We start from the raw sequence: 13,229 nt of genomic DNA on the forward strand, positions 1-13,229 counted from the left end.
TCTGCAAATAATATGAATACAAAGCGTGAAATTCAGGATACAATGTTTTTAATACGGTTAATATATCTACAAGCTCGCTTTCAGACGAATTGTGCGTAGAAAACCAAGGGTCAACGAAGGCTTGAGGAATTTGCTCTACATAAACAGAAGCAATAAAGAGAAGTGGGGAGGGAGAGGAAGTAAGAGAAAATCTTAGTGGGGGAATGCAGATAATGGAAACGTGAGCACGTGATCGTTGAATACGGTTTCTGATTGGTTAAACGGAATCAGCGCTGCTTTCCCTCCCAGCTCGGTACCCGTTCGTGTTGCCCTTCTTCCGAGGTTTCGTACAGCTGCCCGCTCAGAATAGTTCCAGATGTGGCCATGTTTAGTTTGATCTTTGAAGTTTTCGCTCATCGTCTCATAACTGATACATTTTTATACAATCTGCTGACATAGTAATACGCTCTGTCCGACCATCGTTCTTTTTTCGCCTGCCTGCGACTAGTCTCGTTCATAATAACATATGTTCTTCTTTTGCTGAGATAAATAATCTAAGTACGCGGAAGTACACGAGAGACGTAAAAAACGCTGTCAATCCATCCAGGATAGACACGAATCGCGTCGAGTCCGTGCATTAAAACATTTTATTTCTCGATCAAATTTCAATAACAGACGCGCGTCTGATTAAACTCGCAGTTGTTTTTATCGGCAAGGCGAGACGAACAAATTTATTCGTTGCTCCCTTTCTCTCTCTCTCTCTCCCAATATATTTTCAATCGAAAAAAGAGAGCGCTGTTGTCAGATCACGGAACACACGGGAATCGTCGAAGTGGAAGCTACGCCTTTACATTAACTCTACGAAGCTTCGAGTCGTATCTTTGGGGGAAAAACGCTTTTTTCCTTTTCGTTTGATTATTACGAATTTTAAAAAAAGAGAAAAAAGTACGATATACGTATTTCCTATCGAGCTCTGCTCTTATCTCCGTATTTCATTCGATACTTAAGAGCGTAAGGAAAAAGAAATAATTCTGAAACACCTACGAGAGCTTATGGTCGGTCAGCCATATGCCACGTCATGCCACGACGTTGCAGTGGTAAGATGACGCCATTTAACGAAATTTAATAGCCAAGGAGAGGAGAGACATACAGTGAAAATCCATCCATTTCTTCGCCGAATCGAGAAGTGCAAATAGTAATTTACGGATAAATCAGAGAAATAAAAAGACACTTTAATTATACGAGATATATTAGCCTGAATATTGTGCTCAGGCGAGAAGAATTAATTTGGGAGGATAAAAAAGAGGTCAGAGACATGTAACTGAGGCAACGATAGAAAAAAGACACAGAAAACGTTTTTAATAAAAATCTCTGGTACGTTCGGTTGTTGGGTGCGCGCACGCGCACGCAAGAGAGAAAGAGAAACGGAGAGACACACGAGAAACACGATTCTTTGTAGGCTAATTAGTGTCCTAGTAAACTGAGTATTTTTGAAAATTTTTTCAAATGCTAGAATTCAGGCACGCGATTATTTTCCAAGCAAAGAGCCATCGAGTGTGGTCGCGTCAATCGATCGAATGATCATCGTCGGGCCACAGTGCTATATCATACGGTACAAAACACGATCGATCGGGACAAAACAATGGCATTAGAGAGTGTTTCCGCGGCTGAGACTCTAATCCAAAGGTTTGCCTCCAACATTTTTTATTCACCAGTCGAAAACAGTCGAAATTTTTAGGACTGTTTACCAATTCACGTTACACACATTTGAACCCCCTCTCCAGAAGCTCCGTGCTTGTCCCCCGCTTTCGTTTTGGTATATACCATTGGCACTATGAGAAAAAAAACGGAATCATATTACACTGTTCGAATACGCGTAACTTACATCTTTTTGTTCTCTCGCGTCTCCTTTTATGGTTCTTCATTGCTCTGAAATTAAGTCAGCTCTACTCTAGAATTATAACATAAGATGGTTTAAACGTTGAGTACCTTGGCACGGTTCTTAAGGCCAAGGTTATCTTCGTGACAAAGAAATTCTCCGATATACATATTCCAATATTAAATAGCAGAAAGTAAATTCAACTTTTTATGGAATTAAAAATGTTCCTTATGATAGGCATTAATAAATTTACTTGAATCAATATTCAAGTAAAATTCCAAGTAAAAATGTTAGCTTTGTGGTGATTCATAAGATATGTGTGCAAATGTTCGTGCGTATATTTTAATTCTTATATATTTATGACGGTAGGATATAACGGTATTTATAACGGTGCGAATTTTAACGACATATTTTGACGAGCATTGAAGAACTACATAAATATCGGTAAAAAATTATTTCAGAAACGGAAGTTTGTATTGAGTAAAAGAAATATGCACGGGATCTTCGGGGAGACGATATACATATACAGAAGATATATACATATATACATTTCCCGGTCGAGTACGACGTATTTATACATGTACCTAATACACATTCAGAGACTAAATTTATACACAACGCTCATGTAGATGTGCGTCATGTACATATGTACAACCTACCTTACGTACACATGTGTATACCTTACATACATGTGTATACACGTGAATGAACGAGACAAACGGGGTCTACACGCGAAGAAATTCTGACGCACGATTATCGAAAAATGTTACATGCACTGTTGATAATGCTGTAACGATGAGGATGAGATATGCTGTAGAAATAATGTGATATGTTATATATTCGTATTCATACTATTGCATTGATGATGAATTATGGTAGTTGATGATGAATAATGATGTTAATAATGAACACGATTTGTGGGTAAGGAAATTCCAATTTATTATTTTCCTTCGTGATATACAGATATCATGCGTTTTTTACTGTGCTAATTTAACAATCTTTTAGCGCCTGCAATTTACATATTACTTTTTCAATTTATATTCGTGTATTTTATTTTAAATATGTGGGAATGGTTATATGCTTCATTTAATAATATGGGTTTTCTTCCTCTACATTTGTAATTTTGTGCTTTTATACACTGTACGACTGAACGTACGTTTCTAAAGTATGCTATTTTCCGGATAAATCGGTGATAGCGGACATTCAGAAAACAGTTATTTCCTAAGCATATGTTACGTTGACTAGGTATATATTTCAAAGTTGCATCGATCGATGCTTACTGTACTACAACGTGTCGTTAGTCACCTCCCAAAGCAGCCAATGTTTTCAGGTCAACTAGTAGCGGAAGCTTCTTTCAGCTATACTCTGCTCGACCAAAGTTCGATGTTCCTTTACTCAACGTACAACATGTGATGTATTTAATGACCATTGCTGTTAATGCTTTGACAGCTTTTATGAGCACAATCCAATTTTGTTCTAGCAACTTTTTATCTCATTTTATCAAGGAAATGCATTTAGCGTTTCTTTAATGATTCTTAAATGACGATGATGATAATGAATAATGATGATGATAATATTGATAATGATGATGATTATGATGATGGTCATCATGATAATGATAAATGATGATGATTTTAATGAAATAAAATTTTCGACTTTACCTCCATACATAAAAACATGCAGCTTTGAAAAATGCATAAAATGATAAATATCTGAAGATGTAACATTTTTGTATAATTTAATTTATTTTAATTTTTTAAGTAATATTACAAATAACTTCTTTATTCATTAGCATAGAATTATTTAAGATCAAAATTTATAGATCTTTTAAGTATCTCAAGAAAGAGACTTAAAATATAGTCAAAATAATATTATTACTAAAGCATATCAAGCAAAATCTGTCATCGATATAGACATTAAACATTCTATTTTTAATTATATGGAACAAACTATACATATACATATAATATATATAATATTACATATACAATATATAAAATTATTAATACAGTATAAAAATATTTTAAACTACATAACATTTATAAAACACTCAGTTCGAATGTATTATATATTTTTAACTAACAATGTATTTTTAATATGTGTATAGTAACGATGATAATGATTTGGAAGATGGGGAAATTCCTTCCGATGAAGATGATGAACCTCTGCCGCCACCAGTAAATAATGATGCCAATAAAAGTGCATCAAAAGCAGATGTACCAAAAACTAAAGCTTTCGATTCTAAATTCAATAAAAATAAGAAATCAAATGTTCAAGGAAGTAGCAAGCATGATAGATTTCCAAAATATAAAAATCCATCAGAAGATTGGGCAGGAGATGTGGAAAAAGCGATTAGGGCAGCATTAGATGAAGATGGTACTAGAAATCAAGATTCCAAATCTAAGAGTAAAAATAATAGAAATAAGAGTAGAAAAAGGATAAGGGACGAAAGAGAGGAAGACCGTAATAAGGATCAAAAGGTTTCATAATATTTAATGTTATTAGTAGAATTAATTTAAATAATATTTTATATGGATTTATAATAAATATGTGATTTACAGAGAAGAAAAGTGAGCGACGACGAAAATGTCAATGAAGATGAAGATGAAATGTTATTTGTTAGGGGTGCTTCGCCTGTTAGGAAGGATTCACAAGAGAATACTTCTCCAAGACATACAAACGAGCATGAGAATTTTGATAGTAATTCAGATTATGATGATAGGCCTAATGTAAATCGACATAGGGATAATGATAACAAGCGTAGTAATTCAAGAGGAGGTGGCGGTGGGGGAGGTATAGTAATATTATATAATATTATTAATCAATATTATTAAGTTATTACAAATGATATTTACGTTTATAGGACGTAGAGGCGGTAAAAATGAACGCGGTGGTAAAAATAAAACCCGTGGGCAAATGCGGAATGATAGAAATGGACGGAGAAATCAAAATAATGACCACAATCAAGATCCAGATGCTATATGTGTTTATTACATGCAAGGAAAATGTCATAGAGGAGATGATTGCCCTTTTTCACACAATGCTTTACCACCTCGAAAGATGGAACTCTGCAAATTTTATCTTATGGACTGTTGTGCAAAGAGAGATAAATGCCTTTATATGCATCACGATTTTCCATGTAAATTTTTTCATACAGGATTAAAATGTAGTCAGGGAGAAAATTGTAAATTTTCACATCAACCTTTAAATGAACAGGTACTTATTATATTTCAGTTTTTATATCTTCTTTAATTAATATAGTTTAGAAAAGCGTATATTAAATAAAATACTATTATGCAGGTGAAAGGGATTTTGTTAAAACACTTAGAAACAGCACCAAAAGAAATACTTGGAGATTTTCCACGTTTAAGTAGAGAAGGGGCATTGTTAATGATAAATAATACAGCTAGAGCATTAGCGCAGGGTCAAGAAACTACAAATCAAAAAATTCCCAGTCTTTTTGAACTAAATATATCAGCTCCAACTGGTACCACAGAAAAGAATAATGAAAGGGAAGAAAAAGGTATTTAATGATATTTTTATTTATATTTTTTATAGCATAGTTTGTATTAAAAGTAAAATTTATTGTATAGAAGAACAAGTACAACAGCAGAAAAGTGTTAGAGAAAGGAAATCGTCAGGTAAGAAAACTCGATGGGGTTCAGATGAAGATAGGGTTCCATACGAACAAATCATGTTGTTACAATCATCAGCCAATGAACTTGGTCTGCAACTTCCTAATGCTGCATTGGGTCTAGCAACCCAACAACACTTACAAAAACCATTAATACCCCAATCTATGCCAAATATGGATTTTTATACTGAAGCTAATAACCTTGAATTGAACAAAATAAATTTAAACAAAGCAAGAGACAGAGAAGATTTCACAAAAGACGTAGAAGAAGACGAAATACTAGAACAGGTGTAGTGATTGATTATTTCATTTAATAAATTTTTATGAATAACTATAATATTATGTAATGTTTTTCACTTTCAGGCAAAAAAGAAAGACACGACACTACTTGAAGATTCAAAAGATATAGATTTAAGGCAATTGCTACCAACAAAAAAGCCGCCACCTGTTGTTAGTATAGCTGATGAAGTAGCAAATCTTACTAAGTCTAAGTTTGATGAAGAAAGTGATCAAGATGAAGAAACAGATCTTATTATAGAAATGCCAGTGGAAGATGACGATAAGCAGAAAGACAAAAATACAGATCAAGAAGGTAGGACCAGTTTTTATTATTGTATAAAGTAAAAACAAAAATAAAGAAGTAAAGCGAAAGATTACTTAATTGTTACAGAAACAAATATCGCAAACGAAGAAACTAATAATCATTGTGATACTTCTTCACCATGTACGGAAGAGCAAGAAATACCGGCTCATTTACCAAAAAAGGCACAGGAATTGTTCATGCGTATTCAGCAACAACAACGGGCAGCTCAGGATAGTTTTAAAAACATAGAAAATGAGTTCTCTGCACTTTCGTGCAGACGTACGGATCAAATTCTAGAAGATTGGTATTCGGACGATGAGGATGACGATGACGATGATGAAAGTGGAAATCTTACGATAGTACTTTCCAATAAAGATACGCTGAAAGAAGAAAATGAATCTGCAGAGAAGTCACAGAGTATTGTGATTAAAGAAGAATTTCAAAGTACACCTTCTGCTCCTACTATACCTCAGCCAGCAGCTATTGTGGACAAACTTGGAGACTTAAGTAAGATTGACATTAGTGCTGAGGTATCAAAGTTACTATCGTCACTAAAGGCGACGACTGGTAAATCTTTCCAACAAAATACCACACAAGATTATTCCTCAAAAGTTAAATCTTCACCTGACAGAATATCATTGGATGAATCAAACATTCACAGTAAAAGTATCAACACATTTAATACTTCAAATCAGTTATCAAAAATTGAAAATGAAACATCGAGTCCACGTTCCTCCCCTGGAACAAGTTCTGTACCTGTTTCCAGAGATCCCCGTATGTCACGAGATCCCAGACAACGTCGAGACGAACAGAAATTGAGCAGCCCTAGTAGAACAGATAGTAAAAAAGAATCTAAGCATCTTAGATTGGAAACGAGTATCTACAGTTCCGGCATTACTGCTGTTGATACTAACATGGACACAGATCTTCGAACTAAGACAGATCAGGATCTTCGAAGAAAGGATATGGATTTTAGACAACAATTCCAAACTGGTTTTGGAGATACTGATCTTCGAGTTGTCGGAGCAGGATTCACCGATGCGTCTACTAAATCTGATGTGGATTTGCGACAAATGTTGAGCTTGCCTTTTAAACCGGCACCATCGCACGTACCTTGTACGGAAATTGATGCAAGTATTTCTTCGCATCCTCCAATGACGTATAAAGTATATGTTGTTGACATACCAAGACCTGATTATACAGGTCTTAAACTTACTAAAAATGATGCACAAGTGAAGTACGATCCACGATTACGTAAAATTTTTAGAATCGGTAAAATCGAATTAGCTGATTCTCCCATGTCTCCACCTCCAATTAAAATGGATACTCCAAAGTCACCCCCACAAGTCCGATCCGATCCACGTCGGAAAGCTCTCGAGGCTTCCAATTTATCTTCTCAAAATGTAAATGCTTCCATGATGAAGAATGTTCAGCAGTCGTCAATAGAAATGTCGAACATGGGAATGGGTCCTGGTGGTATGTCTGTCCCTCAGGGTATGCCTGGACCACAAGGTATACAAGGAGGACAAGGCATGATGCCAATGGGTCCAAATCCAATGCTTGGAAATATGGGGCCTATAGGACCTATTATGAATACTCCCATGGGCCCTCAAAACATACCACCTATGGGTATGACGGGAATGTCCAACATGCCTCCGGGAATGACTATGAACGGACCAGTTGTGCCTCAGAATCAGATGAACTTTGATCCACGTTTTAATGTTCAACGCAACAATGGGGCTGGGTTGTTAGGCCCAGCACCTGGTGTAGGCTTCGGACCAGACGTTAATTCTTCGTACGATGGTGCGCCAACGTACCCTAGTAGTAATTTCAATAACTTTGGTCCCGGTCCTACTTCAGTGCCTCCAGATTCTGGTATGATGGGATTCAATCCAAATGGTCCGAATCCAAACTTCGGTATGGAGGGGCCTGAGTGGAATGGAACAAACCAAAATAGACGCGGTGGACGAATCAGGCGACGAAATCGAAATAGGACCAATATTGTGACTAATAATTAAGTCAATAAGCAATTTCAAGTAGGTACGTAAGCGAAGTACCTGGTGATAATTCTCATTGTAATTTAAATTTGTACAGCATGCATTAATGATAATGCATTCATTTATGGTGGTCCAGATTAATGATCTTTTGATTGTGTCAATTGTACATGGTGTCAAATGCTCGATAGTGGTTAAATAGCAAAATATAAATTTAAACTATTGGAAGAAAAATATTAAAAATTGTATATGAATTACACACTTTGAAGCATTTCTTTGTATGAAGTATACATACCAATGAATGATATAAGTAATGCTCATAATTACGTGACACTCTATATTTTATTTAAAAAATATAAATCATATTATATACATGAGAAATATATCAAATATATCTATGAATAATAGCAAATGAAATTTTCAGCGGAAATGTATATGTATATATTGAACATCTTCATCCATTTAAAAAGACATTTAATATATAAGATATGATGAATGAAAAATCTGATTATATAGATTGATTTATATCTTTTTTTTATGTCTTCCATGTATGATACATAACGGAAATACATACATACATATATATGAATATACATATGAATATATGTATGTGTGTGTATAATTTATATGCAAATAGTTCTTGAATTCTAGAATGCATATAAGTTTTATTAAATTATGTTTAGACAGTATCAGAACGACATAAATTCATGAAATATGGAATGGTCTAAGGCCTATTATTATAAGTCAAAACACCAATAAAATGACATAGTACATGATACAGTATGAAAATGCAATATTTTATAAAAAACTAATGTACTTATAAGAGTTTTGAAAATAATTGTACATGGACATACTTTTTTACTTACATTAGAAGAGATATAGATAGATATCAAAAGATATTTCATTTCAAATTTTGTAGGGACTGCAGATTAAAAATGTATTTAAATAAATGTGAACCTTATGATAATCTAGGTTTTACACTACTAGCAAAATTTTTACCCTATTATTACATTTACCCGTTACAGCAGTCATATGTTCCATGTATTAATATTAAATACATCTCTGCTAAAACGCAGATTAAGAAATACTTTCTCTTTGAGAAATAATATTAGAAACAGAGCATATGTTTCAATTTAAAGAATTGTTCAGCCATTATTCAATGTTAACCTATTGATATTTTCCTTTATTATTATACCTAGAAAGTTAAAAAATGAAAATTACATTTGTAAAAAATATAGTTTACTATCATATAGTGAAACTCTTTTGTACAATTTAATTATTAATTCTAATACGTTTTTCTACTATTACTCGTAACGTTGTAAACAATGGTTGTATTTCCTCACTGCACTTTGTTTAAAACACAAATATTTTAAATATGGATATAAAAAGTGATAAAATTTATATAATGTACAACCCATGTAAGAGAAATTGTACTTTCATTTGACTATAATTCACTATTACAGATTCTTGTTTAATTATTATTATTGTTGTTATTGTTTACTTATACTATTATTTTCAAGCAATAATAATTATAATTGTAATCATTTTCCATCAATGTACAATAGAACTTAAAGGATCAGCTCTTATAGCTGATAGATCTAAACGTGCATCCATCTCGTCATCCAATTCTCCTACAATTGCCCTAAAAGAAAAAAGAATATTCTATTAAAATTCTTTGTATTTTTTATAAATCAATTTTTTGAAATTTGATTATAAAACAGTTATATACTATAAAATGTACACTAATAATTTACTATTTATTTATTTATTGAACAGTATTTGTGTTGTCTGTTATACTGTCAGAATAAAAATAAAATTAATATCATCTCCTGTTTCATATATTTATATATATTATATATAATATAATCTTAAATAATATTGAATGATTAATGAACATAGTTAAAATGAATAAAATAATACTATGGAAGAAACCTTTTGTAGACACTGAAAGTGAATTAAGTTAAATTACTTACACATTGTCACCTCTGATGATATGTAAACCTAATACTACTTGCTCTACACCTTGCGTTGTACTGTACACACGTTCATGAGATTCATCTAATATTATATTAATAGTTTGATCAAATCCCTTTAATGTTCCCTGAAAATATAAAGATCTTAGTATTTACAATTTCAATATAGGAACAATTACAGTGCAGTTTAAATTGAGAAAAAGGACCTTAGTCATTTATTGGTATGAGATTAAACTGACTATTCAATTGGTTATAAATGATATATTTCTCTAGATAATAATATATGCATAGGAATCTGTGATAATAATTATAAGATAATGTAATTCATGTAGAAATTATGTACACATTAAAAATAATTTACTTACGATGAAATTTCTGCCATCAGAAGTAATAATAGAAACAGTGTCTATAAATTGTTAAGAACAAATATAAAAACTAAAAATAAGATAATAAATGAAAACACAATTAGATAAAGGATACGATTTACGTAGCTTTCTAAACCTGACGCCATAATCTTAGTTATTAATTATACATTAAAATAATTTTTCCATAAAAATCTACGATTTACGTGCGTGTATGTACTTAACGTTTGTTATGGTAACAAATGCGTATCAATTAAGTTCACTGTTCTACAAATACATACATTACTTTATTACGTTTTGCATAAAAATTTCCTTCTGCATTAGAAATTATTTCTTTTGAATTTATCAAATGTTCGGTTAACTGCACGATCGGAATATTAAACGAAAGCTCAACAGATTCACTGTTAAGTAATTATTGTTAAAGTTCCAACTGATTGGTAGCATGATCATGTAGTAAAAGAATGTAAATATTCTACAAAATTATTATTGCAAATTTAAGGGTAATGGATTAAAATACATCTAATATTTTAGTTTTAGTGGATGTTAAATATAAAATAAAAAGTTTAGAATGTGCTGGAAAAATAAAATGACTTTTAGTTAAATTCTGATAGATTTAGGAATTCGTGATTACCATATATAGAATCATTATTAAATAAATTATTCTCTTCTATTTGCATGTGTTTCATACAAAAAGTAAGTAATAATTTTTTTAAAAAGGTTTAACTAGTTTAAAAATGTTTTAAATGTTAAATTTGTAATCATAGAATATATTAATTTATTAAAAATAAATATATTGAAATAGAAATAATGCATATAAAAAAAGCGTATTTATTAAATTTTTCAATTATGTTGTATGTTGTATTATTTTGAAATAATTTTGAGTTTCTAGTGTATAGTGCTTATACATATGTAGATACATATATAGTAGTTTGTAATCACCAAACATTTGTTACTACTAAACAACATGGACATTCAAACAACAAATACGCGAAGGAAAATATTGAATCATGTAGTTTGTAGCATTTTAGTAGAATGTGGTTACGACACTTGTGAAAAGCAAGCATTAGAAATTCTCACAGAAATGTTACAGTCTTGTAAGAATTTCAATTAATTCTAGTCCCTAACCTCTTCTTATTCAAAATTTTAATTGTTTATATTTCCTTTGATATGTTACTTTTTACTTTTTACCTTCTTCCTAAATAGATGTTTTGATTTCATTGATAGATGTGGTAAAGAAGATGAATATTTATTATTACTATAATTTTACTTTATTGGTTTTGTGAAAAAGATAATATAATGAATAAAGATTTGTGAAAATGAACAAACATTCAAAAGATCATTCTTATATTAATTGTATCATTTATAAGATATTATAGTTCATTTAAATCTTACTTGATAAATTTGTAATATATGTATGAATTATTTATAGTTCTTATAGAAGTTGGAGAGTCTGCAAGAAATTACTGCGAACTGTCTGGTAGGACAGAACCACTCATTGCGGATGTTATAGTAGCATTAATAAATATGGGTATAAAATTAGATAATCTGGAAAGTTATGGCAAGAGGGCTAACAGAACAGTTTTGCCTCAGCTTCAGCAACAAACTCAATCAAAGCAGTTAAATATTTTGCAAGCTGGAGTGAAACAAAGTCATCCATCTCATATACCAAGTTATTTACCACCTTTTCCTGATCCGCATGCATACATCAGAACACCGGTAAAGAGCAGCTATGAAAATATTATGCAATTTATATATTTATTAATATTTTTAGTTACTTTGAGATATTTATTGCGCACAAGTTTTTAATTATGCAGTTTTTACTTACACTACTTATAAACAGACGCATAAACAGCCAGTAACAGAATATGAAGCAATAAGAGAAAAAGCAGCAACACAAAAACGTGATATTGAAAGAGCTTTGACAAGGTTCATTGCAAAAACTGGAGATACACATAGTCTATTTTTAACAGAAGATAATAGTATGTTTCCATGTAAGTAGAAATCTCTTACAATTCTGATTCAGGTAAATTAATAATGTTTCTATACAAGTAATGTACATTTAATTAAGAATTGAATCTTCAGTATTATTATTTTATCATTTCTATTTCCAGTAATATCATGTAAACCACAATTTCCTAGTTACCTTTCTGCACTCCTTCCACAAGATCAAGTTTTTGAAACCGATCAAGATTTTCAGTTTGAACCAAGTCCAATCAAAAAGAAAAAGGAGCAAGAAAGAGAAGAATCAGAAGAAGGTTTTATTTCGTTCTAAATAGATATAAAAGAATTTACTTCTTTGTTAAAAACCAATTCATAATATTTTACATTTTTATAGGTATGAAAGGACAAAATGAAGATGTTGAACAAAATGGAGAAACTACAACTCAACAGGATGTTATAGATAATCCTTACTTAAGACCTGGAAAGATACCAAAAAATAAAATGCCAGGAGTCTCAGTTCCTGGATTACATTCGATAAAGAGGGATTCTCTTGAATAATCTTTTTAAATGGTGACGGTTTTGTTAATTTTATTATTTCTTAGGTTAATGTTGTGTACATAATAATATACTATAAAGTAATTTTTGTATTTGTATTGTATAATAAAAATTAATCTTTATTATAAGTAGCTTTATATAAAATTATTTTAAATCATATTACCAAAATGAATATTACATACTATAAATATTCCATGATTTCATGTTACAAATTATTTACGCTAATATTAAATCTACAATTTTCTTTAAAGTATATATTAAATTGATTCCACATACATATTTGGTTTTACATTATTTATTCTTATATTATGTCTCAGTATATCAGATCT

General features: G+C 31.5%; 3 protein-coding genes across 4 annotated transcripts; 2 read left to right on the plus strand and 1 right to left on the minus strand.

Annotated features, from left to right (window-relative positions):
• Positions 1 to 357: 357 nt before the first annotated feature.
• On the plus strand, positions 358 to 9,036 carry Su(sable) (suppressor of sable). 2 transcript variants are annotated; one of them, XM_072010229.1, is made up of 9 exons: positions 358 to 437; positions 1,493 to 1,665; positions 3,966 to 4,338; positions 4,420 to 4,651; positions 4,722 to 5,074; positions 5,159 to 5,381; positions 5,452 to 5,780; positions 5,856 to 6,084; positions 6,163 to 9,036. In XM_072010229.1, exons 2-9 carry the CDS (start codon positions 1,622 to 1,624, stop codon positions 8,091 to 8,093), a joined length of 3,714 nt encoding a protein of 1,237 aa, XP_071866330.1. In that variant the 5' UTR covers positions 358 to 437; positions 1,493 to 1,621; the 3' UTR covers positions 8,094 to 9,036. The 2 variants fall into 2 exon arrangements, with proteins under 2 accessions (XP_071866330.1, XP_071866331.1); XM_072010230.1 differs by lacking the exons at positions 358 to 437; positions 1,493 to 1,665 and adding an exon at positions 2,619 to 2,779.
• A 250-nt stretch (positions 9,037 to 9,286) lies between these two features.
• LOC139990774 (U6 snRNA-associated Sm-like protein LSm8) lies at positions 9,287 to 10,664 on the minus strand. Its single transcript, XM_072010278.1, has 4 exons — positions 10,523 to 10,664; positions 10,408 to 10,448; positions 10,043 to 10,170; positions 9,287 to 9,711 (listed from the first exon to the last, which is right to left on the minus strand). The coding sequence occupies exons 1-4, from the start codon at positions 10,551 to 10,553 to the stop codon at positions 9,621 to 9,623; spliced, it is 291 nt and encodes a 96-aa protein (XP_071866379.1). The 5' UTR covers positions 10,554 to 10,664; the 3' UTR covers positions 9,287 to 9,620.
• A 543-nt stretch (positions 10,665 to 11,207) lies between these two features.
• On the plus strand, positions 11,208 to 13,028 carry Taf8 (TBP-associated factor 8). Its single transcript, XM_072010264.1, has 5 exons — positions 11,208 to 11,498; positions 11,834 to 12,120; positions 12,245 to 12,395; positions 12,516 to 12,659; positions 12,740 to 13,028. The coding sequence occupies exons 1-5, from the start codon at positions 11,369 to 11,371 to the stop codon at positions 12,901 to 12,903; spliced, it is 876 nt and encodes a 291-aa protein (XP_071866365.1). The 5' UTR covers positions 11,208 to 11,368; the 3' UTR covers positions 12,904 to 13,028.
• The last annotated feature ends 201 nt before the right edge of the window (positions 13,029 to 13,229 follow it).

The sequence above is a fragment of the Bombus fervidus genome, chromosome 9 (genome assembly GCF_041682495.2).
Source record: "Bombus fervidus isolate BK054 chromosome 9, iyBomFerv1, whole genome shotgun sequence".
Classification (NCBI taxonomy): Eukaryota; Metazoa; Arthropoda; class Insecta; order Hymenoptera; family Apidae; genus Bombus; species Bombus fervidus.

What these genes read in the sequence shown, in the direction of transcription:
- Taf8 (XM_072010264.1), top strand. Translation starts at nt 11,369, where the DNA reads ATGGACATTCAAACAACAAATACGCGAAGGAAAATATTGAATCATGTA. An exon ending in CACAGAAATGTTACAGTCTT is followed by an intron (nt 11,499 to 11,833) that starts GTAAGAATTTCA and finishes AATTATTTATAG; the next exon opens with TTCTTATAGAAGTTGGAGAG. An exon ending in AAGAGAAGAATCAGAAGAAG is followed by an intron (nt 12,660 to 12,739) that starts GTTTTATTTCGT and finishes ACATTTTTATAG; the next exon opens with GTATGAAAGGACAAAATGAA.
- LOC139990774 (XM_072010278.1), bottom strand. Translation starts at nt 10,553, where the DNA reads ATGGCGTCAGGTTTAGAAAGCTACGTAAATC. An exon ending in TTTAGAAAGCTACGTAAATC is followed by an intron (nt 10,449 to 10,522) that starts GTATCCTTTATC and finishes AACAATTTATAG; the next exon opens with ACACTGTTTCTATTATTACT. An exon ending in CTGATGGCAGAAATTTCATC is followed by an intron (nt 10,171 to 10,407) that starts GTAAGTAAATTA and finishes TTATATTTTCAG; the next exon opens with GGAACATTAAAGGGATTTGA.